General features: G+C 35.0%; 1 protein-coding gene across 2 annotated transcripts in view; it reads right to left on the bottom strand.

The window, feature by feature from the left end:
* NECTIN3 (nectin cell adhesion molecule 3) overlaps positions 1–22,867 on the bottom strand; it is a 131,843-nt gene that overhangs the window by 55,721 nt on the left and 53,255 nt on the right. The window contains exons 4-6 of one of the 2 annotated variants that reach the window (XM_036349644.1): positions 21,781–21,898; positions 19,135–19,286; positions 10,041–12,260 (exon numbers count right to left, since the gene is read on the bottom strand). In XM_036349644.1, coding sequence (XP_036205537.1) covers positions 11,683–12,260; positions 19,135–19,286; positions 21,781–21,898 — 848 coding nt within the window. In that variant the 3' untranslated portion in view covers positions 10,041–11,682. Of the gene's footprint in view, positions 1–10,040; positions 12,261–19,134; positions 19,287–21,780; positions 21,899–22,867 lie in introns of those variants that run through there. The other variant, XM_036349645.1, reaches the window with a different exon arrangement.

Below are 22,867 nucleotides of genomic sequence, written 5' to 3'. Positions count from 1 at the left end.
TTAAAGTCAAAGAATTTTGGTGAAAATTTAGAATTTAGCCCAGCTCTGCCTCCCCTATATCCCTGCCCACATAACCTGTATAGACTCTATATTCAACAAAAAGGCCTACATTGAGAAAAAAATTAAGTAACCAATCATATAAAAATGTGGACCTTGAAAACATTAAGCAAGTTTACTGACATGAAGTAACATTACCATCACCTGGGGAGATGATCTACTAAATCTGAGCCTGTGATGATAAGCAGAAAAGAGACCATTAAAATTTTTAGTATTAAAGGACTAGTGCATGTATTTCTCAAAACAACAGTTTCCTGTCCTCACAGCAGTTATATGAACTCAAATACATTGAGAACTCACTTCCAAAACCAGAAAAATAACATTCCCCCAAACAACTTAAGTATACCACTCATAATTAAAGATATCATGCATATGTCTTATGAGAAAAAATGTTCAAAAATCAGTTACAAATCAGACTGAAAAAAAAGAAATAACTTTCATTACTTTTTGCAAAAAATACATACATTGTAGATAATAAACTAATATTGTCTTTATTACAAATAAAATATGTGAAAGCTATTCAAACACACGCTCACCTTACATCTGAAACTGACATCTGAAACATGACAATACTTTTAAAAATACTATTCTAGACAAAACCAAGATGGCGGCATAGGTAAACACTGGAAATTGCTGCCTCGCACAACTACTTCAAAAATACAACTAAAAGACAAAATGGACATCATCCAGAACTACAGGAAGGCTGGCTGAGTGGAAATTCTACAACTAGAAGGGAAGAGAAAAGCACACTGAGACTCAGAGGTGCGGGAGTAAAGTGCAGAGGTACAGAGGCGCACTTGGAAAGGGCTGGCAAATGAGGACACAGTGGTCTTTTTCAATCAGGAGGGAGTCTCAAGCTCCCGACTGCTCTGAACTCCAGTTCCAGGCAAGTCTCTGGGGACCCAGACTCATATGGGGAGAAACTGGACTATCTGGCATCAGTCGGAACTCGAGGGTGGTTTTCTCTCAGAGGTGCTTGCAGCGATTACCGGGACACTGACACGCAGGGCCTCTTAGGGTAGGACTGATGATCAGCCATAGCTGTTTGCTCCACCCTGTTGATTCCCTGAGACTCTGCCCCACACAAGCTGTGCGCAGAGGCTTTTGCATAAGAAAGGCCTGGCCCTTTGCAATCTGAAAATTACCAAGCAAACTGCAGCTGGGTCAGAGAGACCCAGAACTTCCAAAAGAAGGCCCAAGGCCCCACAGAAGCTTGCATTGCTTCATAGCTGGGCCTCATCTGGGCACCTCCAAACCCCAAACAAAGAAGAGGAATCTGGAGATCTCTCCATAGCTCCTGCTGGGTAGCCTCAGGCAGAGGCTAAATTAGCACCTCCTTAGAGATCCAAGAGCCAGTGTACCCAGTGGTCAGAGTGGGACCATCCAGATTACAACTCCTCAGATCCATAAGGGACACAGTCAGGGGGCAGACTTAGTGAGCACCAAAGCCCCACTGAAGCAAGTCTTGCCTCATAAGGGTGTCTCCAGCACAGAAGTTCTCCCACTGTAGACACAGCTGATTCTCACAGCCAACTGGCCTGGAAGACAATTCCTCCCAGTGATACCTACAACAATCAAGGCTTAACTACAACAAGATTGTGCACAAAGCCCACAAAGGGGTGCACCAAGAGTGTCCACCTCAGGTTATTGGGGAGGCTGAGCCACTGTGCCCTATAGGACACCTAGCACAGAAAGCCACTCTATCAACACAGGGAAGCATAAAAAATGTGGAGACAAAGAAACAGGTCACAAATGACAGAAATGGAGGAAAGCAAACTACTGGATACGGAGTTCAAAACCACACTTCTTAGGTTTTTCAAGAATTTTCTAGAAACTGCAGATAAATTTAGTGAGACCCTCAAGAAATCTAGTGAGACCCTTGAGGTTATGGAAAAGGACCAACTAGAAATTAAGCATACACTGACTGAAATAAAGAATATTATACAGACTCCCAAAAGCAGACCAGAGGATTGCAAGATTCAAGACAAAGATTTGAAATACGAAGAAGCAAAAACACCCAATCGGAAAAGCCAAACAAAAAAAGAATCCAAAAATATGAAGATAGTGTAAGGAGCCTCTGGGACAACTTCAAGCGTACCAACATCCGAATTATAGGGGTGCCAGAAGAAGAGAGAGAGCAAGATATTGAAAACCTATTTGAAGAAAAAATGACAGAAAACTTCCCCTACCTGGTGAAAGAAATAGACTTACAAGTCCAGGAAGCACAGAGAACCCCAAACAAAAGGAATCCAAAGAGGACCACAGCAAGACACATCGTAATTAAAATGCCAAGAGCAAAAGACAAAGAGAGAATCTTAAAAGCGGCAAGAGAAAAACAGTCAGTTACCTACAAGGGAGTACCCATATGACTGTCAGCTGATTTCCCAACAGAAACTTTGCAGGCCAGAAGGGAGTGGCAAGAAATATTCAAAGTGGTGAATACCAAGAACCTACAACCAAGATTACTTTATACAGCAAAGCTATCATTCAGAATTGAAGGTCAGATAAAGAGCTTCACAGATAAGAAAAAGCTAAAGGAGTTCATCACCACCAAACCAGCATTATATGAAATGCTAAAAGGTATCCTTTAAGAAGAGGAAGAAGAAAAAGGTAAAGATACAAATTATGAACAACAAATACACATCTATCAATAAGTGAATCTAAAAATCAAGTGAATAAATAATCTGATGAACAGAATAAACTGGTGAATATAATAGAATCAGGGACATAGAAAGGGAATGGACTGACTATTCTCAGGGGGTGGGGAAGGGTGTGGGAAGAGACTGGACAAAAATCGTACACCTATGGATGAGGACAGTGGAGGGGGGCACAAGGCGGGGGGGCAGGTAGAGGGGATCTATGCGGGGGGGGGGGAAGAGGAACAACTGTAATAATCTGAACAATAAAGATTTAATTAAAAAATACTATTCTATACATGGAAATACATGTTTATAGTAATTTTCTAAAAACATTTATAAGCCCCCTTTCACTTACTGGTACATTCCAATACCCAGTCCAAACAATTAAATAAAACATTTACGTTTTGTGTCTTTTCCCTCTTGATTCCTTTCATCAAAACTTCAGCAATACCATCATGACTAACAGGTCAATGTGATACTTATCTTCCCACCTTTTATTTGCTTCCATAGTACAGTATTTCACTGTATTGCCATTTTTCTGCGTAAACAACCCCATCCTTTTATTTTTTAATAGCCTCTTTTAATACTTATCTTTTCAATATGACATCTAAATATCTATATCCAGCCAATATTTATCTTACTACTTTGTAATAAAAGTCCTCTACTTAGGTCAGGTCGGTCTCAGTCACTCATCCAACAAATTACCTATAGTAATCTGTGTCAGTCTTACACTAAGTTCTAGGACAGCAAGGATGAGTTTTACATAGTTCCTGTCATCATAGTACAGCACAAAATCCCCAAAGTGGGGCCATACAATCCAGTAATATATTTTCCAATAAAGTGTAGAAATTATCACTTATCTAAAAAAATAGGAGAGGAGAGAGGGCATTTAATAAAAATAAATGTTGTTCTAGTATTCATGGGTAGTTCCAATTGGTCCATGTGTCAGGGGTATTCACCTGTCACATGGATTCATATCTTGTTATGTGTGGAGTTCCAGAATGAAATCAAGTAGATTGTTACACCTTCACTTAATTGTTCCCTCTTAGCACAGCCAGCATCCTGTGCCAAATTGTGATGTATGAGAGCTCAACTGAGTGAACAAATAACTTATCTACAATTAACTAAGAGTAAAAAATGTAAAGGGGGAATGACTTGGGTGCCCTTGTGAGAAGTGACCATCTGATACATGGACCAAGTGAGGGCATCACTGCTAATCCATGTTATATATTATTAGTAAGCATTTATTCCTAGTGAGTGTCATTCCTCCAAAGAACTGGCAGACTGAAGATAATCCAATATTGTCACAAGTAACAACAAAAAACCAAAAACTGTCAATGCAAATATGTCACTCTTACTAGTAATACACAAACTTTAGCAGTTACATTATGAAGTAAAACCATGGCAATCCAATCAACTGTGATGAGTCAACCAACAAAAAAACAAACAAAACATCGAACACATTAGGAGTCCAAATAAAATAAAAATTTATGTTCACTCTTAACAGTAAAGCTCACACCAAACCAATACTATGTGGGAATAGTAACTAATGTGAGGGCTAAATTTATTGTGATTAGCAAGACATGGAAATACCAAACATCTTAAACATGAAGATAAGCTCTGAACAGTAGTTGTAATGAAACTGTAGAGGTCCCCAACAATATACCTCCATCTGAATCTACTTGTTTTTGAAAGGTAGCATTTTAACTATCATAGCTAAAAACCAAGTTATCAAAATATATTGAACCTGAATTCACAACTTTAAATCACTGAGTCAAAAAGTATAAATTCAAGATTAAAAAAAAAACAAAACACTTTGTGTGTGTGTGTGTGTGTGTGTGTGTGTGTGTGTGTGTGTTTACCACAATTAAAATGTTTTAGTGAGAACATAAGTTAACTTTTAACATGAAGGACACACTGTTTCCCCAAATATTATTGCTTTAGTGAAACAAGTATTTTTAAAGTATTTTATCAGATGTTAAAACTTCCATTTTTGAATATTTTATAATGCACAGAGCAAACTTCTATCACTGCACATATATAATTTATACTTATTAGGAGTACATAATAATTTTTAACCAATGGGTACAGAAAAGCCTTTTGAAGAACAATGATATAGAGAAGGCAGGTAAAAGCTAAAATAAAATGTGAAGTTATGATAGCTAAAAGTTGACCTTCAAGAATATGGTAGCAGTTAATACTAAAAGGGAAAGAAATTCATAAAGCTATTATTTGAATAGGACCTTGTATATGGACTGGTTTCCCAGGGTGGAAAAGGGAGGAAAGGGACTTTCAGGTAAAGGGAGCAGCATCGACATAAATACTCAGACATCAAAGCACACTGTATAGTTGAAGAATAGTTAACAGATCTAAATTGAAATGAACATAACTATTATCAAGGTTCAAGAACTGACCCTAATCAATGTGGCTCCATCGATTTGAGTGTCCTCCTATTCTCCCAAGGGTCGCCAGTTTGATTCCTAGTCAGGGCACATGCCCAGGTTGCAGGCTCTATCCCTGGTAGAAGGTGTGCAGGAGGCAGCCGATTGGTGTTCCACTCTCACATAAATGTTCCTCTCTCCTTTAACCTTACTCTAAAAATCAATAAAAAAAATTTCTAAAAAACACTAAGATGATATATATATATATATATGCATATATCAAAAGCTTTGGTAAGCTATGCTTAGTTTCAAGTTCTTGATGTAAACTTATCACAATTCAATTAAAAAAAGAAAACTACTGCTTACTGGAATATAATAAAAGAAAACAGAAAGCATTTTGAAAAACAGAAAGCTGTATACTGTGTATACTATTCTAAAGATTTTTTTTATGCATGAATTTTTATTGGTATAATAAAAGGAAAACCAAACTTAGTCTAGTCAAAATGTTATTTAAATAAAAAAACAGCAACTTGCTCTAAAATAACAAAGCTTAGATAAAATTAATTATAATTTTAAACATCAAAGACACAAAATAAGGTGATTACACACAATTAGAACAAATGGCATTTCAAACCAAAGTAGCTCACAAGCTATAAGTGAAAAACACTAGGCGGAGAACCAAGATGGCGGCTTAGGGAAACACCGGAGATTGCTACCTCGCACAACCACTTCAAAAATACAACTAAAAGACGGAACGGACATCACCCAGAACCACAGGAAAGCTGGCTGAGGGGAAATTCTACAACTAGAAGGATAGAGAAAAGCCTACCGAGACTCAGAGGAGGCGCAGAGCTGAAGTAAAATACAAAGGTGCGGAGGTGCGTGCGGAGCGGGCTGGCGGCTGAGGGCACGGTTGTCTGTTTCAATCGTGAGGGAGTCCCAGGCTCTGAGCTCCAGTTCCGGGCGAGTCTCTGGGGACCCAGACTCAAAGCGGGACTGTCTGGCATCGATTAGAACTCGAGGGCAGCTTTCTCTCCAAGGGGCTTGCAGTGATTACCGGGACACTGAGAGGCAGAGGCTCTGGGGACGGGACTGAGAGCAGCCATAACTGCTCACTCCACCCGCCCTGTTGATCCCCTGGGACCCGCCCCGCCCAAGCCTTGCACAGAGGCATTTGCTGGTTAGCCTCAGGCAGAGGCTAGATTAGCACTGCCCTAGAGATCCAGGAGAGAAGTTCTTCCGCTGCAGACACAGCTGGTTCTCACAGCCAATTGGCCTGGAGGTCAAATCCCTCCCAGTGTTACCTACAACAATCAAGGCTTAGCTACAAGACTGTGCACAAAGACCACAAGGGGGTGCACCAAGAGTGTCTACCTCAGGTAATTGGGACACTTAGCACAGAAAACCACTGTATCAACACAGCGAAGCATAAAAAATGCCAAGACAAAGAAACAGGACACAAATCTCAGAAATGGAGGAAAGCAGGCTGCTGGATATAGAATTCAAAACCACACTTTTGAGGTCTTTCAAGAGTCTTCCAGAGACTGCCGATAAACTTAATGAGAGGTACAAGAAATCTAATGAGACCCTCAATGTTGTGATAAAGAACCAACTAGAAATTAAGCATACACTGACTTAAATAAAGAATATTAGACAGACTCCCAACAGCAGACCAGAGGATTGCAAGATTCAAATCAAAGATTTGAAATACAAAGAAGCAAAAAACACCCAACCGGAAAAGCAAAATGAAAAAAGAATCCGGAAATACGAAGATAGTGTAAGGAGCCTCTGGGACAGCTTCAAGCGTACCAACATCAGAATTATAGGGGTGCCAGAAGAAGAGAGAGAGCAAGATATTGAAAACCTATTTGAAGAAATAATGACAGAAAACTTCCCCCACCTGGTGAAAGAAATAGACTTACAGGTCCAGGAAGCACAGAGAACCCCAAACAAAAGGAATCCAAAGAGGACCACACCAAGACACATCATAATTAAAATGCCAAGAGCAAAAGACAAAGAGAGAATCTTAAAAGCAGCAAGAGAAAAGAAACTCAGTTACCTACAAGGGAATACCCATATGACTGTCAGCTGATTTCCCAACAGAAACTTTGTAGGCCAGAAGGAAGTGGCAAGAAATATTCAAAGTGATGAATAGCAAGAACCTACAACCAAGATTACTTTATCCAGCAAAGCTATCATTCAGAATTGAAGATCAGATAAAGAGCTTCACAGATAAGGAAAAGCTAAAGGAGTTCAGCACCACCAAACCAGGATTATATGAAATGTTGAAAGGTATCCTTTAAGAGGAAGAAAAAGGTAAAGATACAAATTATGAACAACACATATGCATCTATCAACAAGTGAATCTAAGAATCAAGTGAATAAATAATCTGATGAACAGAATGATCTGGTGATTATAACAGAATCAGGGACATAGAAAGGGAATGGACTGACTATTCTTGGGGAGGAAAGGGTGTGGGGGATGGGGGAAGAGACTGGACCAAAATTGTGCACCTATGGATGAGGACAGTGGGTTGGGAGTGAGGGCGGAGGGTGGGGTGGGAACTGGGAGGAGGGGAGTTATGGGGGGAAAAAAGAGGAACAAATGTAATAATCTGAACAATAAAGATTTAATTTAAAAAAACAAAAACAAACAAAAAAGAAAAACACTAAATGCCAACTTATTAATCATATTAAATATGTTAATTCCAAATTAAAAGTCAATCTATATAATTTGACTTATGTCAAAGTGACAGCAAAAACACTTAAAGCTAGAGCTATAATTTGTGACGGTGGAAAACATATTCATGATGTATATACATGAGATGAGAATTAAATGATTAATTAAAAGCAAAGTTTAAAATGGCTAACATATCAATTTAGATGCTCCCTGAACTTTAAATGTATCCTTAACCTGATACATTCTTATTTGGAAGAGAAATAAGATTTCTAAATCCCACAAAATATCATTAATTAAAGAAAAACTACGTTACACACACACCAGCAAATATCATAATAAGAACAAAGAAGGTAATACAAGATCCATAGCTTGTTATAGAAATATGCCTCTATAAATAATTTTTAAAAAAAGCTTTTATTTAAAGATTGCTGTGTGGCTATTGGGGCCAACACTGGATAAGTAACTTGTCAAAAAAATAAAATAAAAATTGGTACAAATTAAAATTCAATCCAAACCAAATGTGCCAAAAATCTGAGAAAGAAGCTCTTTTTATAGATGTTACGTTTCTAAACAATAAACAGGAAAATAATTTGAACTATAAATCATTCCACTATTATAATTAAATTTCAACAGGGGTACTTCCTTTCTTCCCTTTTACATTAATTACTTCTACATATAACAATTTCTTACTTGTTCATATATTTTGGTTTAGCAGTACTCATCAAAAGCAAAATCAAACTCAATTCAGATGTTTTCACATATCAAATGGCTACATTTTTCTACATTTTTGCACTAATACATTGTATTTCTTACAGCCCTTTATGCTAAACATTTAGCCAATGTTATCTTTATAAAACTTTTCACTATATGACTATCAGAAACAATTTACAGTAAGTAGAATTTATTATTGAAAAACCTTAATGTTTTAATTAATGTTAGACTTGTCAAATAGAAACCTTTTAGGCACATGGTAAGATAAATCTTTAAACTACTAGTACTTCTCAAACATCACTTTTGAAGTAATCACTAGCCTATTAAAATTTTGATGTATTTTAATAAAGAATGGCAGGAAAAATAAGTGTTGCATTAATCTCCATTGTACTATAGAAATATTTTTACCAATGTGAAAGAAAAACCTTACCTAAATACAAAAATGAAAAACCAGTTCAAAGAATATGAAATAAACAGGTATAAAGATGGCCAAAATACTATTCTTTCATTTTTTTCTGAGTAGGATTTTCATATATATCAATTGTCTATGCACCACTGATATTCAAAAATTAATTTAAGAAAATTGTTTATTTCCTATAACTACTCATGTTTAAAAACAAGTCTCTATGTACAGTAATCACACATAAAGCTCTAACAAACAACAGTGCAATGCTTCAGAAGGCCTTAAGCATCAGTATCAGATTCTTAAAATTTTGGAATATTTTAGTTTGCCAAATAGTTTAAAGATACAGAATTATGTCAAATACTCACTTGCAGTTTTCCTTGCATCCTCTCCAGCCAAAAACAAAAGAAACAAACAAAAAACCCTAACTGCACAATAGCCATAATATAAAGGAAGTTCATAATCACTTAATTTTTAAAAAATTTTTATTTTATTGGTTTTTTACAGAGAGGAAGGAAGAGGGATAGAAAGTTAGAAACATCGATGAGAGAGAAGCATCAATCAGCTGCCTCCTGCACACCCCCCATCGGGGATGTGCCTGCAACTAAGGTACATGCCCTTGAGGGGAATCGAACCTGGGACCCTTCAGTCCCTAGGCCGATGCTCTAGCCAGTGAGCCAAACCGGTCAGGGCACTAAGTAATTTTTTGAAATACAGTTCTAATTTCCTTCAGATTATACTTAAGTTGAGATTAATACAGTATTATAAATGTGACTGCTGATTCATATTGCATTGCAAATGATTGTTCTAAAGATAAAATTTGTTCAAAAAGCCACAAATCATCCATGGTAAGAAAATTTAGAACCCATCTTTCTGTGGCTATATCATTGGTGATACTTAATTTAAAAAAAAAAGTCATTTCAACCACCAAGTATTGTCAAGAGTTTTTCTTCCAATGAGTTGGACCAAAGAGACTTAATATTTATTTATCAGTTATATTTAAAATCAGATATTTTTAACAAGGTAGCAGTGAACTGGAGTGAATCCTTAATGGACATTATAGCCTTATACTAAGTGTTTGGAAAATAGGTTTCTAAGTTTCAGAAAATACTGAGTTAAAACAAAGGAAACTGAGTTATACTCATTTAGAATAAAACCTTAACTACTTGTAAAATCCTATGAACATGTTAGAGCTTTGCCGTATAAACCATTTTTTTAGATTTGACAAGGATGAAAAGGGCGGTAGTTGGGATGGTAAAAAAAAAAAAAGGACCTACTTTGTTTTTTTATTAACAAAATAATTTATTTAATTTATGATTCTCCTACTAACTTCCACTTCAATTCCCTGGCAAAACACCTAAGGCAATTCTATACAGTCCTTTTGTAAATGAATCATCAACAGAAAAAAATACAAAAACCATATTCTTTGGACTTCAAAATAGTTGTCATTATTACAATTTTATAGGATTCCACAGAAGCAACTTAATTACCTCAAAAGGAAATCCACATTTGAAGATTTATATAACATTTTTTTTCAAGATACATTTCTGGAAAGAATATACTTAATGAATTAGGTAACAAAAACAAAACAAAAACCTCATGTTTCCAGTTTTAATTGGAAAAACAAAAATCTTGAAACATATACATACATTTGGGGGGAAAAGGAGGATGGTCTGACAATATCCATCAGCAAGTGTTAATGATTGGTTTTATAATTCAGATTTTTATTGTTAAATCTCAAGTTCCCAAGTTTATCTAAATGTTTTTCTGTATATTTACCCGTTTGAACAATATCAATATAAATGACTAAAACAACATGGTCTAGAAAATTCTTTGTATAGATTCTTGGCTGAAACATCTTATTCCTAAAATTGGCATTCCAATGCTAGTTTGCCCATGTTTATCCATATACTGAAATGCCCTCTCTGTACTATTATTAACTGTGTACCATATTTTATTATTATTCTTATATTTAGGACATAAAGCATCAAAACAAACTAACACTGTACCAAATTTCATGTTCACATGACTACATAAGAAATATCCTCCAGAGATGAAAAATATTGTAATTACGATGTTTAAAAGGCATGTTTTTATTACTCTTGCATGTATTCTGGCCAAAAATACTGAGCAGCTAATTATGCTCTTCCACACATCATGTTCACTGAGTTTACTAACACAGTTTTAGTGCAACAAAATATCTTTGAAAAGCCATTCTACAGTAATTATGGCAAGGCTCATTAAAATGCAGAGGTAAAGATTCCATTTGTAGAGAAACTTAGAAAATAATGCTTGAAAGGAAAGGTGTTTCATTAGACTGAATATTTTTTGTATACTAAAAATATATATAAACATTTCTTGAATTAGTCAATTTAAATGTAGTATCATTTAGTGGTGATAAATTTTGAGAGGTATGTTTAACAAACATTATAATTGAGATTATAGTCTTAGGTAAACATTTAATACACAATACCAAGGAAGTTTCCTTTCTTTTTTTAAATTTGTTTACCAAAAACGTCATACATTTAATGTTGACATTTCTTCTTACCTGTGTGCCTCAGACCAGTAAAGTACTCTGCATTAAAAATTAAATCTTGAGACAGTAGTACAGCATTGAAAAAAAAATTGTAAAGCAGCTCACATACATCGAACCCAGATTTTACATTTGCATCTGTCAAATTAGAATATAAAAAAGCTTGAAAATCAAGGTGTAAAAGCTTATTCTTCCTCAAGAAAAAGTATGAACAATCTGAAAATGATCAACTAGTATGAATGAAACATTGTACATAGTTAAGTCAAATTTAGTGGTTGCTAAACATACCACTCCCTCCTGGAAATTACGGAACCATCTACATGTGAAACTAAATCATCTTCATTTTCGTCATAATGTTCATCACTGACGAACTTCATTCCCATTTTTAGATCTTCATAATAATCCATTGGTCTTTCAAATCTGAGATTTTCTACATTGTTCCACTGCGTTTTTTCAGGCTCTTCTAAATAGTCTTTCCGTATTAGATTATTCACCGGATTTTTGTTTTCTTTTTTTACACTGTCTGGGTAAGAATCAAGCTCATCTTGTTGAAGGACATCTATTTGAGATTCTTTTTGCATATCTGAGGGTGGAATGTAGTTCTTGGCAAAGTAGTCTCCACGAAACGTCCGTCTTCTCCTATAGCAGAATATTCCACCCAAAACACTTACAAGTATTACGAAGAGAGCCCCACCCACTACACTAGCAATGATCGTGCCAATTGCATCATCCTTAATTGTTGCCAAAGTTGACAATGGGAAGGGCAATTTTTTTACGTCTTTTGTTAGATCTTCGATGTCAGCAGTTGAGAGATGCCACTGAACTGTAGGCTGAAGGGTGGTAGTAGTAGGAGGATCTAATGGAAACAGTAAAGATAGACAAGACACAGAAAGGCAAAGAATGTCAATGCAGGCTGATTCAGCAGCAAGTTGAAAAGACAGCACAGCTAATGAATATATATTCATAGTAACAATAGTTTTTCATTCTTAATTAAATTAGAATGTAATGGTATTTCTATATTTTTTAAAAAATAACAAAACTGACAATTACCAATAAAGTAAAAGGAGTTAAAAATTACATACGATGTAAACCTAAACTATTCTATTCCAAGTTTAAGCATTATATTGTACTCAGAGAAATGTTGGGAGTTTTCTTAGTTTTTTAAATGAAAAGCATTACTTAAGTGTCCTATACATATAGCTGGCTTAATAATTATCATACCAAAAATTAAATCAAATAAATAAAATGTAATTTTTTTTTGGCCAGTAGCACAAGGAAATAAAAAAAAAGACTGAAAATAATCAAAGTAGGTTTTCTTAATATCCATTTTACCTAATATAGTTTATTTTTATAAGATCTGAATTAATTTATAAAAGAATGAAAAACTATAGAATCTTGTTAAGTGGTCATAGAATAAGCTGTTGGTTTAATAATTCTCTCAAAAATATTTTCCTTAAATAAAGAGAACTTCAATTTTTAAAAAGGATATATACAGTACATGCCATTATTTAATAATTAAAAAAATAAAAAGCATATTTAAACTGTGTTAGCCAAATGGGCTATTATCAAATGAGACTCACAAAGTAAAAACATGTAAACTATAAATTATAAAAATGTCTATAGCCCATGATAAAATATGTGAACATTTAGAAAATGGAGGGATTTCAACCATATATGCAAAATTTAATGTTACATTGCTTTATGATGGAGTTTCAAAAAAGTAGCTAATATTTTAGAGAGAACATTCTAATACTTAAATATTAGATGCAAATGATCCTGTGTATTGCCATTAGAATACAGAGAAAATAGCCATTAATATTAAAAAGCAACTAAACATAAACAGTACAAATTAAAGATTGGTTAATTATCAATTAGGTGGTATTCATAGGTCATGTTGCATAAAACTCTAGAGTTTGAAGAAAGGATGAGACAAAAAAATCTTGAATTTCTTCACTGATAAAAATAAATGACCCAAATGGTAATCTCCTATTATTAATTTTTACATGAGTGGTACTGATAGTTTTTAAAAATGATTGTTAGAAAAATACTAAATCTACATGGGATAAGTTATTCTAAAATTACAAGCTAAAGAAATATACTTACTGAAACAGGTTTCATCACGGAATGCCATATGTATAGAATGTGGTAAAAATTTAGCAAGTACAGTATAAATTTAATAAGTACAGTATAAGTAATTTCCTATGAGTGTAAACCAATCGAATAGGCAATCCTGTCAAGTACCTTGAATTGGATAATAGTTATATTATATGTAAGTGAATCAAGGAAGAGTTTTAATTTGTGAGAACAAATTCACTAGCTGAACAAATTAAATCTCAAAAAAACCCCACAATTGTGGAATTGCAGGACCATTTCTAGTATTAAAGTAGTAAAGCCTTATAAAACCAAATTCACAGAACCAGGCTATTAAAGAAATAAACTAAAAATTAATCATTTGTAAGACAAGTCATGTATTTTCTGAGGAGGGAGGGCTAATAGAAAAGTCAAGTTTTAAGTATTAAATGTCATTTTTACAATGATTCCCAAAGAAAAAGTATTACAATAAACTGGCACAGCATATTTAAATGAAAGTACAATCACCTAAGTAATTATTTATAATTCAAATTTTTATGCACAGAAAATTTTAAAGTTTTTGATGGCTCTTAATGAAATGCTATTTTTACTGAACAATGCATATACCTGAGCTCTCAACAAGTATAAGACATATAACATTTTTGCAAAGTGTCCTAAAAAAACCCAACAATCTGACATTTACTACTTCTACATGCAATGTTCTTTATGTGAAAGCTGTTCTTTACAGCTTTTAGATAAATCTAACTTAAAAAAGTACCCCCAAAATGCCAATTAAAAAATCTTGTTATTTAATTTTGTCAGTGGTTCTAGAAATTTTTGAGCAAACCATCCCCTTCTCAACCAATGTTAAAAATAGCATACATTGACTATTAATATGATTGCATGAAAATGGGACTAGTGTTAATACTTTATTATTTTGTATTTTTAAGCAATGGACATATGGCAATGCATATGACATTTATTCATATTTTTAAATTATTTCCCTCCTCCACGATAAATGAAAGTCACAATTAATGTAAGGAGACAGAAAGACTAGTATTTTGTAATCACCAACAGGTACTTATTTATCATTATTTAATATCCTTCACAACAGCATTTCTTATTTTTTCAGTCAGACTTTTTTTTTATATTATTTGCTGAAAGTGTGATAAATGAGTATATAACAAATGCAATGAACTATACAGTGAGTTCTTCACACCTAAATGAAGAACTTCTTAAGTTTCTTTTTCAAATTAATGAGTTCTGCCAAATGGGGGGGGGGGGAATTACAGTAAGGCCCTTTAGTGATAAAGTATATTTTAGCATAATAATTACTATGTTAAAAATTAAATTGATTACTTTTTCTTTTAGACTTTATATAAATTCTTTAAGTAAACAAAATATATGAATCTTAAAAGTTTAAGGATTGCTAAGAATATGTGGATTCTAAGTCTTATAATATGTCTGGATCCTAAAAATCAGTATGATTTGAAATTCAAGATTTGCTTAGATAAGTACTTGGAGTTTTAGGCAGGGAAGAACTTATGTGATATATAAAAAATGCTTCCATATTCTTAGAGAGCAGTAAGAGGTATCAAGGAAAAAATACAGAGCAAAAGCAACTACAAAAACACATACTGGACAAAGAGCCATTGTATTCCCTGAGTAAGAACTGAAGTCGAATATTGCAATCTTGAATCAATCACCTCTTGTCCAAAATTTTATGCTTACCCACTTAGGAAACGTATAATAAAATTATGAACAACTTCTCTCAAACAGGATTGCTAACTCTACTTTGTTCTGAGTAGAACTTTCAGTCTCCAGTCATAAGACATTCCTTTCACAGATATTTTTAATTATTTCTAGAAATTATAAATACCAATTTTATTTTATTTTTTTAAAAATATATTTTATTGATTTTTTGCAGAGAGGAAGGGAGAGGGATAGAGAGTTAGAAACACAGATGAGAGAGGAACATCAATCAGCTGCCTCCTGCACACCCCCTACTGGGGATGTGCCCACAACCAAGGTACATGCCCTTGACCAGATTCGAACCTGGGACCTTTCAGTCCGCAGGCCGACGCTCTACCCACTGAGCAACACCGGCTAGGGCTATAAATACCAATTTTAATACTGAGGTAAAAAAAAGTTCCAATGAAAAAGATTAACTTTGACAATTTACTTTTATTCTAATAAAAGCCTACTAAGCTTTATAAGTCATTTTGGAAAGGCAGTATTTTATCTAGGAATTTTGATATATTCCTAAGAAGTTCTTAGATTTAAATGAACTCAGCATAATGTATTGTATTAAACACTGTGGATAAAAAAATAAAGTCTAATTCTTGAAGAAAACCATGTCATATAATGCTATCTTTTTCTTAAGTTCTTAGTGGCAAAAAAACTGTGATTCTTAGGAGACTTACTAGAAAATAATCAAAAAATGTATGAAGTTTATTACCAGTTACTTTGTAAAAAAAAAAAAAAAAGTTACATAAAATAGATTCTTGATTTTTAATTCTTTCCTGATTGCTTTCTTCTCAAATTTATCCATTCATGCAACAAAAGTTCACTGGACACCTACTATGTGCTAATAAGCATTATTAATATTGCCAATGATGAGAATGTAGCAGTAATTATAGCAAGCAAAAATCCTGCCCTCTTAGGACTTATGTCCTAGTTAGGGTAAAAAGAGACACATATAAATAAATAAAATAAAATATGTAGTATGTCACATGGCAACAAGTACAGTAAATAAAAATAAGGCAGAGAAGGAAGACAGAAACTAGTAGCGAGGCAAGAAGAGAGAGGTTTCAATTTTAAATACAATTGTAAAGGTGATATTTGTTAAAGACCTAAAGGAAGTGAGAATGGAAAGTCCATGGAAACTTTAAAAGAGAGAAGTGGCATGATTTGCCATATCCTTTAAAAATATTCTGGCTGCTCATTTGATAACAGATTAAAAGTAGAACAATTAAATGGCTGTTCCAATAGTTAAGTAGAGTTTCTGATGGCTTGGACCAGAATATTTGAAGTAGAAGTAGAGAATTGGTAAGGTTCTGTATATAACATAATGGGAAAGCTGACATTGATTTGTTGATGGATTGAATAGGGTATGAGAGGTAAGTATCAAAGGTAAGTAAGTCTCAAGGATTATATCCTCAGACATAGATGGAAAGAGCAACCAATAAGTGAAGGGAGGAAGACTAATGGAGGAAGAGATTTGGTGGCAAGGGGCAGGAGAAAGGTTAGGACCTTAATTTTCAATGTGAAATTGTGTCTATTTATACTTCTACATAGGGTTAATAATCATTAATAGTCAGTTGGACACAAAAGTCAGGAGTACTAGGAAGTAGATCCAGAATGCCAAAATATATGAATTTAGGATTACCACCAATGTAATCAATATATGTGAGATTTCCCAAATTGAGCCCTAATATTTAAATTACTAGAGCCCAGTGCACAAAAATTTGTGCACTCAGGGGGTCCCTCAGCCCGGCCTGTGCCCTCTTGCAGTCTGGGACCCCTCAGGGGATGTCCACCTGCTGGCTTAGGCCCGCTCCCCGGGGGGGATAGGGCCTAAGCTGGCAATCAGACATCCCTCTGGCAGCCCAGGAGCCCTTGGGGGATATCCACTTGCCAGCGGGGAGCAGACCTAAGCTGCAGTCGGACATCCTTAGCACTGCTGAGGAGGCGGGAGAGGCTCTCACCACCACCGCTGTGCTGGCAGCCGTCAGCCTGGCTTGTGGCTGAGCAGAGCTCCCCAGTGGGAGCGCACTGACTACCAAGGGGCAGCTCCTGCATTGAGCACCTGCCCCCTGGTGGTCAGTGTGTGTCATAGTGACCAGTCATTCCCAGTTGTTCTGCTGTTAGGGTCAATTTGCATATTACCCTTTTATTATATAGGATAGAGGCCTGGTACACAGGTGGGGTCCGGCTGGTTTACCCTGAAGGGTGTCCAGGATCAGGGTGAGGGTCCCGCTGGGGTGCCTGGCCAGCCTGGGTGAGGGGCTGATGGCCGTTTACAGGCTGGCCACGCCTGCAGGCTGGAAGCAGGTATCTGGGATTTATTTATCTTTTATAATTTAAACTTTGTAGCCTTGAGCGGAGCTCAGGGCCAGCCAGGCAGGCGGGAAGTTTGGCTTCCTCCTTCACTGGGGCAACCCAAGCCTCCTGCTTGCTCTAGCTCTGTGACCGCCGCCATCTTTGTGATGGAGTGATGGCATGAGGGAGTGACAGTTAATTTGCATATTACTCTTTTATTAGATAGGATTACATAATCATAACACATTGGGTCTAAAGTTTACAAGTAATATCTCACACTAAATTTTGTACAACAGAAAAAAGTAAGCAGTCCTTAAATAGGTACATTTTAAATATACATTTCCTGTGGCTTTAAGGTTCTTTTTTTTTTTAATAAAAAATCTCTAAGGGAAAAAGGGAGACTAGTATACTAATATCTAATCTTATTTAGATTTCTACCAAAGCACTGCTGCTGGAAGAAAGGGAGAGCTAGGGATGTACATAGCTCTAAACTTCTTGTGAGATTCATGAAAAAAAAAAAAAAAAAAAAAATTGAGCCCTTATCATATGCCAGGCATTAACTAAGTGGTAAATTAAGTGAACACAATTGTTTAAATGTGAGGATAGGCAAGTAAATAAATGAACATATGATTACAAATTGTGATGAGAAATATAGGGGACTTTTCTTAAGTTGAGTGATCATACAAGGACTGAGAATATAACATAAAACCAAGCTTAAAATTTCTCTAAAATCTCTAATTTAGTTTTAGATTTGAGCAGAAATGAATACTCTAACTACCTCTTATAGAATTACCATACAAACCTGTATTTCTCAAGGTTCTCTTCCCTTTGCCTTTAATTTTCCATGTGTTAGGCATGAAGATTGCTGCATTCTTATAGTCAGTAAAGAGATGCTCAAAATAATTTACATAATTGGCATAAATAAGAATTCCACTGAGAATTTATTACTTCTAGCCACACCCAGGAAACAATGTTTTTAGCATTAACTATATTTTGTGAATATTCAAATTTATACTGTCAAATTAACAAGAACTTTCACAGCAAAACAAATGGAATGTGAAATATCTAAGTTCTTAGTGGTTTAAAGACTAACAATAAAAAACATCTAAAATTTATTTCATTAGAACATTTTCAGTAGTATTCCTACTTTACCTCTCAGTAACCAATATGGCATAGTAACATTGAGTGACAATGTTATTTAACTAGTCAGGTCATCAAAGTTGATATCCTACTTTATTTATCATACACTTGTGTGCCGAGTGTCCAACCCAAGACAAAAAAATCCCACTGCTTGTTCTTGGTGTAAAGAACCTAGAAAGGCACACACTACCTATGAAAGTAATAAATAATACTATTTAACAGTAAATTTAACTATATGCATAGGTCTTAAAGTTGTTGCATAGACATTTTGATATTTCTTTATGTAAAGGAATGCCACTTTGCACATGTATTTCAGATAAGATTACTTTATTTTATCTTTAGATTATTTGGAAAATCTTAGACTGAGGAATCTATATCTTCACAAGTATAAATTATCACCATAATTATAGTATTATTGTTATGATTATCACTATAGGAATAATTCAAGTAACCCATTTTGTAAGTAGATATTAACTTACCTGAAATGTAGATGACCTTTTGATCACTTCTTTGACCGAGGGAATTAGTGACTTTACAGACATAAACACCAGAATAATTGAAAGTCAGTGGATGGACAAAATGAAGAGTATTGTCTGAAGCTAATAAGCCATCAGGCCATTGTCCATCCAACCTAGATTTGAAAAAGAATGAGATTATTTTATATATCTTTAGTCTCTATTTATTGATAGCTGTTTAAATAAGATATTAACTTTTAAGATGTTAGTGAAAGAACCAGTAATCCTATATGTAAAAGTCACTATAAAATGAAGCATGTACTAAATTATGAATTTTTAATTTTATAAAGTTGAACTAATAAAGCCCATTAAGAATTCTTTCAAAATATCAATTCATATAAGTGTACCTAGGTCAACATATTAGAAAGGGAGGGGAGGAGAGAACAAAATTATGAGATTCTCAAGAATTATAATCAGAAAACTAGAAAATTAGAGAAACATCTTATTTGAAAACATACTCATATTATCAATGGAATCAAAATACTTATCTATGAATTATGGACCTACTCATGATATATCTACAGTTTTCTTAATGGAACATCATCTCATTTAAGTACATGATATGTTTTAGCAATTTCTGTAATATATTTAAAAGCATCATTTAATGCAGAATAAGTCTGTGCTTTGCTCCATCCAAAGATGGTTAGTTTTTTGGCCTTGGCCAGTGTTTCTCAGTGGTTAGAGTTCCAGCCCATGCATCGAAGGGTCACAGGTTCAATTTCTGGTCCTCGCTGGGGTGCTTGCAGGAGGCAACCAATTGATGTGTTCTCTTTCACATAAATGTTCCTCTCTCTCTCTCTCCAACCTTACCTCTCCCTTTCACTCTCTCTAAAAAATCAATGGAAAAAAATATCCTTGGGTGAGGATTAGCAAAAACAAACAAACAAACAAAAATACACAAAGATGGTTAGTTTTTAAACCACCAAGAAGGATCCTCTAATAAAATAATTTCATTTGTCAGGTGGACATCTGTGACAGTAAAAACCACGGCACCATTTTTAAATGGTACCTACACTAACTTGGCTAGTCCTGTCTAGTATCCTATCTAATAATAGACAAACATGGTAATTAACCGTACCTCCAATACGCTTCCCATTGGCTAATCAGGGAGATATGCAAATTAATTGCCAACAAAGATGGCGGTTAACCGCCAACAAAGATGGTGGCTAATTTGCATACTGCAGGCAGGGTGGGGCAGCGCCATCCCGCCTGCCCCGCCTGCTATTTGCGACCTGGGTGGCAGGCAGCCCATATGGGAACAGACCCAGGGCTGGCAGCGGGACTGCAGCCATTGGCCACCGGCCATGCCCACAAACGGCCCTCTGGGGGGGGGGGAGTAGGGGGGAATCCCCAGCTGACGGGTGCTAATGCACCCATCTGCCAAAACGCACACCCGGGCCGCCTTTGCCCTGCGTGAACTATGCAGCCAGGAGAGGGGAGTGGGGCCGCTGGGAGTAGGAAATGAACAAAAAAATTATCCACAGTTGAAAAATACAACTCTCTAGATCAGTGATGGCGAACCTTCTGAGCTTAGCATGTCAGCATTTTGAAAAACCCTAACTTAACTCTGGTGCTGTGTCACATATAGACATTTTTTGATATTTGCAACCACAGTAAAACAAAGATTTATATTTTTGATATTTATTTTATATATTTAAATGCCATTTAACAAAGAGAAATCAACCAAAAAAATGAGTTTGTGTGTCACCTCTGCCATGCGTGTCATAGGTTCGCCATCACTGCTCTAGTTTGAAGGAGGCCCTATATATTGAGAAATATGAATAAAAACTTTATTGTAATAGTTAAAATTTCATAATTAAAGAGAATTATGGATATACATAGTAAGCTACACAAGTAAAAACAAGCCAATTACTAGCCTCAGGGAAAATAGCTTATACAAAAGAAAACAGAATTCCAATACACCACTTAGCTCTCAGTAAATAGTATTTACCTGTCACATAGAGGCAAACAACAATTACAAAATTTAACTAAAAGTAACTTAATCTCGCCCTAGCCAGTTTGGCTCAGTAGCTAGAGCGTCAGCCTGTGGAAAGGGCCTGGTTTCGATTCTGGTCAACGGCATATGCCTGGGTTGTGGGCTCGATCCCCAGTAGGGGGCGTGCAGGAGACAGCCGATCAATGATTCTCTCTCATCATTGATGTTTCTATCTCTCTCTCCCTCTCCCTTTCTCTCTAAAATCAATAAAAAAATATTTTTAAAAAAGTAACTTAATCTCATTGGGATTACAAAAGGTAGGAATATGTATGTATATGGGTACATACATGTGTGAAGGGGTAAATCTAAAATTAAATTTTCATCAGTCGTAATAAGAAGTGAGTAGGTAGCATTAAAAATGACTAAATGAAGAAGGAGCAGTTTAAGACCTATAATAGTAACTATCAGAAGGAACTGCTAAAGTAGCCTCTGAGGAACAGAACTGTGGTTGGTAGAAAGGTGGGGGGAGGTGCAATAGAACACTTAGAAACCCTTTAATTTAATTTTCACCTATTGATATAACCATGTATTACACTGATAAAAAACAACTTTAAGCACTTAAAAATTCTTTTCACTTTTAAATAAATAAATTTACAAGTATCTAACATTATTACCTGCTCCACACAGATTTGAAGGGTGGTGGATTTGCATCAGCATTACACTTGAGATTAACACCTTTTCTTCCTACAAACCAATTTCCATCATAGCCAGTTACTGAAACTTCGGGAGCATCTATAAAATAAATTCATGACAGAACAGATTATTTTTTGTTAATGATAAATACAACATACAATGGTAAAGCATAAACATAGTAAATTAAACTTTAGAAGAATAGAAATAAATTTTTCTTCTCTCAATGTACATAACCAATGTGGAAGACAGTACTCAATAAATATTAGTTGACCAAATGAGTAAATAAATGAACAATGAGTACCCAAACATTAAGCAACTACAAGCACTTACAGTTCTTATTATTATAAACACTGAATGTAAGAATATCCACAAATCTATAATCACCAAAAGCAAAATTTAAAGAACCCTATTATGAAAAATATAGATATATATGAAAATACATTTCAGTTCTTAATTTGACAATGAGACATGGCATTTAAACCTATTTACCTAAAATCTATTATGGAAAAGAATAGGATGCTAACAGAGAAGACAAGAGGAAGGGCTTAATTTAAATTGGGGATGAGGTTGGGGATGTCATGAAAGACTTCTGTAAGGAACTAATATAAGGTACAGGGACCCTCCATGTTTCTGTGAACGACATAGTAAATTATATGAATAGTGCATGGTCAGATGGGAGGTTAGAGAGAGACTATATTAGTCTGTAACTATGCCAGAAAAGCTTGACCTACTATCAAGCAAGGTTTATAAAAAAGTAGTAAAAAATTAAACTTTCACTAAGGTACAATTACTTTAGAATTCTAAAAAAGAAATGCCTGCCTCTTATACATTCCAAGAATTAACAAACATTTTTGAAACTTAAAATTGGTACTAAAAATGTTGCTGAAAGAATAGTATAGATATCTCTGAGTTTTATTTTAAAAGGAAGGGAGATTAAACTTTGTTCACATGTTTTATGGTCCCTATTAAGAGGAAAAAGCCATAAGCACTCTAACAACATTTTAGGAGCATGGTAATAAATCTAAATAATAATTACAATATCTTATAGTAGAAAAAATGTATTTATAT

The sequence above is a fragment of the Myotis myotis genome, unplaced genomic scaffold (assembly GCF_014108235.1).
Source record: "Myotis myotis isolate mMyoMyo1 unplaced genomic scaffold, mMyoMyo1.p scaffold_m19_p_2, whole genome shotgun sequence".
Taxonomy (NCBI): Eukaryota; Metazoa; Chordata; class Mammalia; order Chiroptera; family Vespertilionidae; genus Myotis; species Myotis myotis.
Note: the sequence above shows the minus strand (reverse complement) of the source record. Positions and strands in the feature narration are given on the sequence as shown.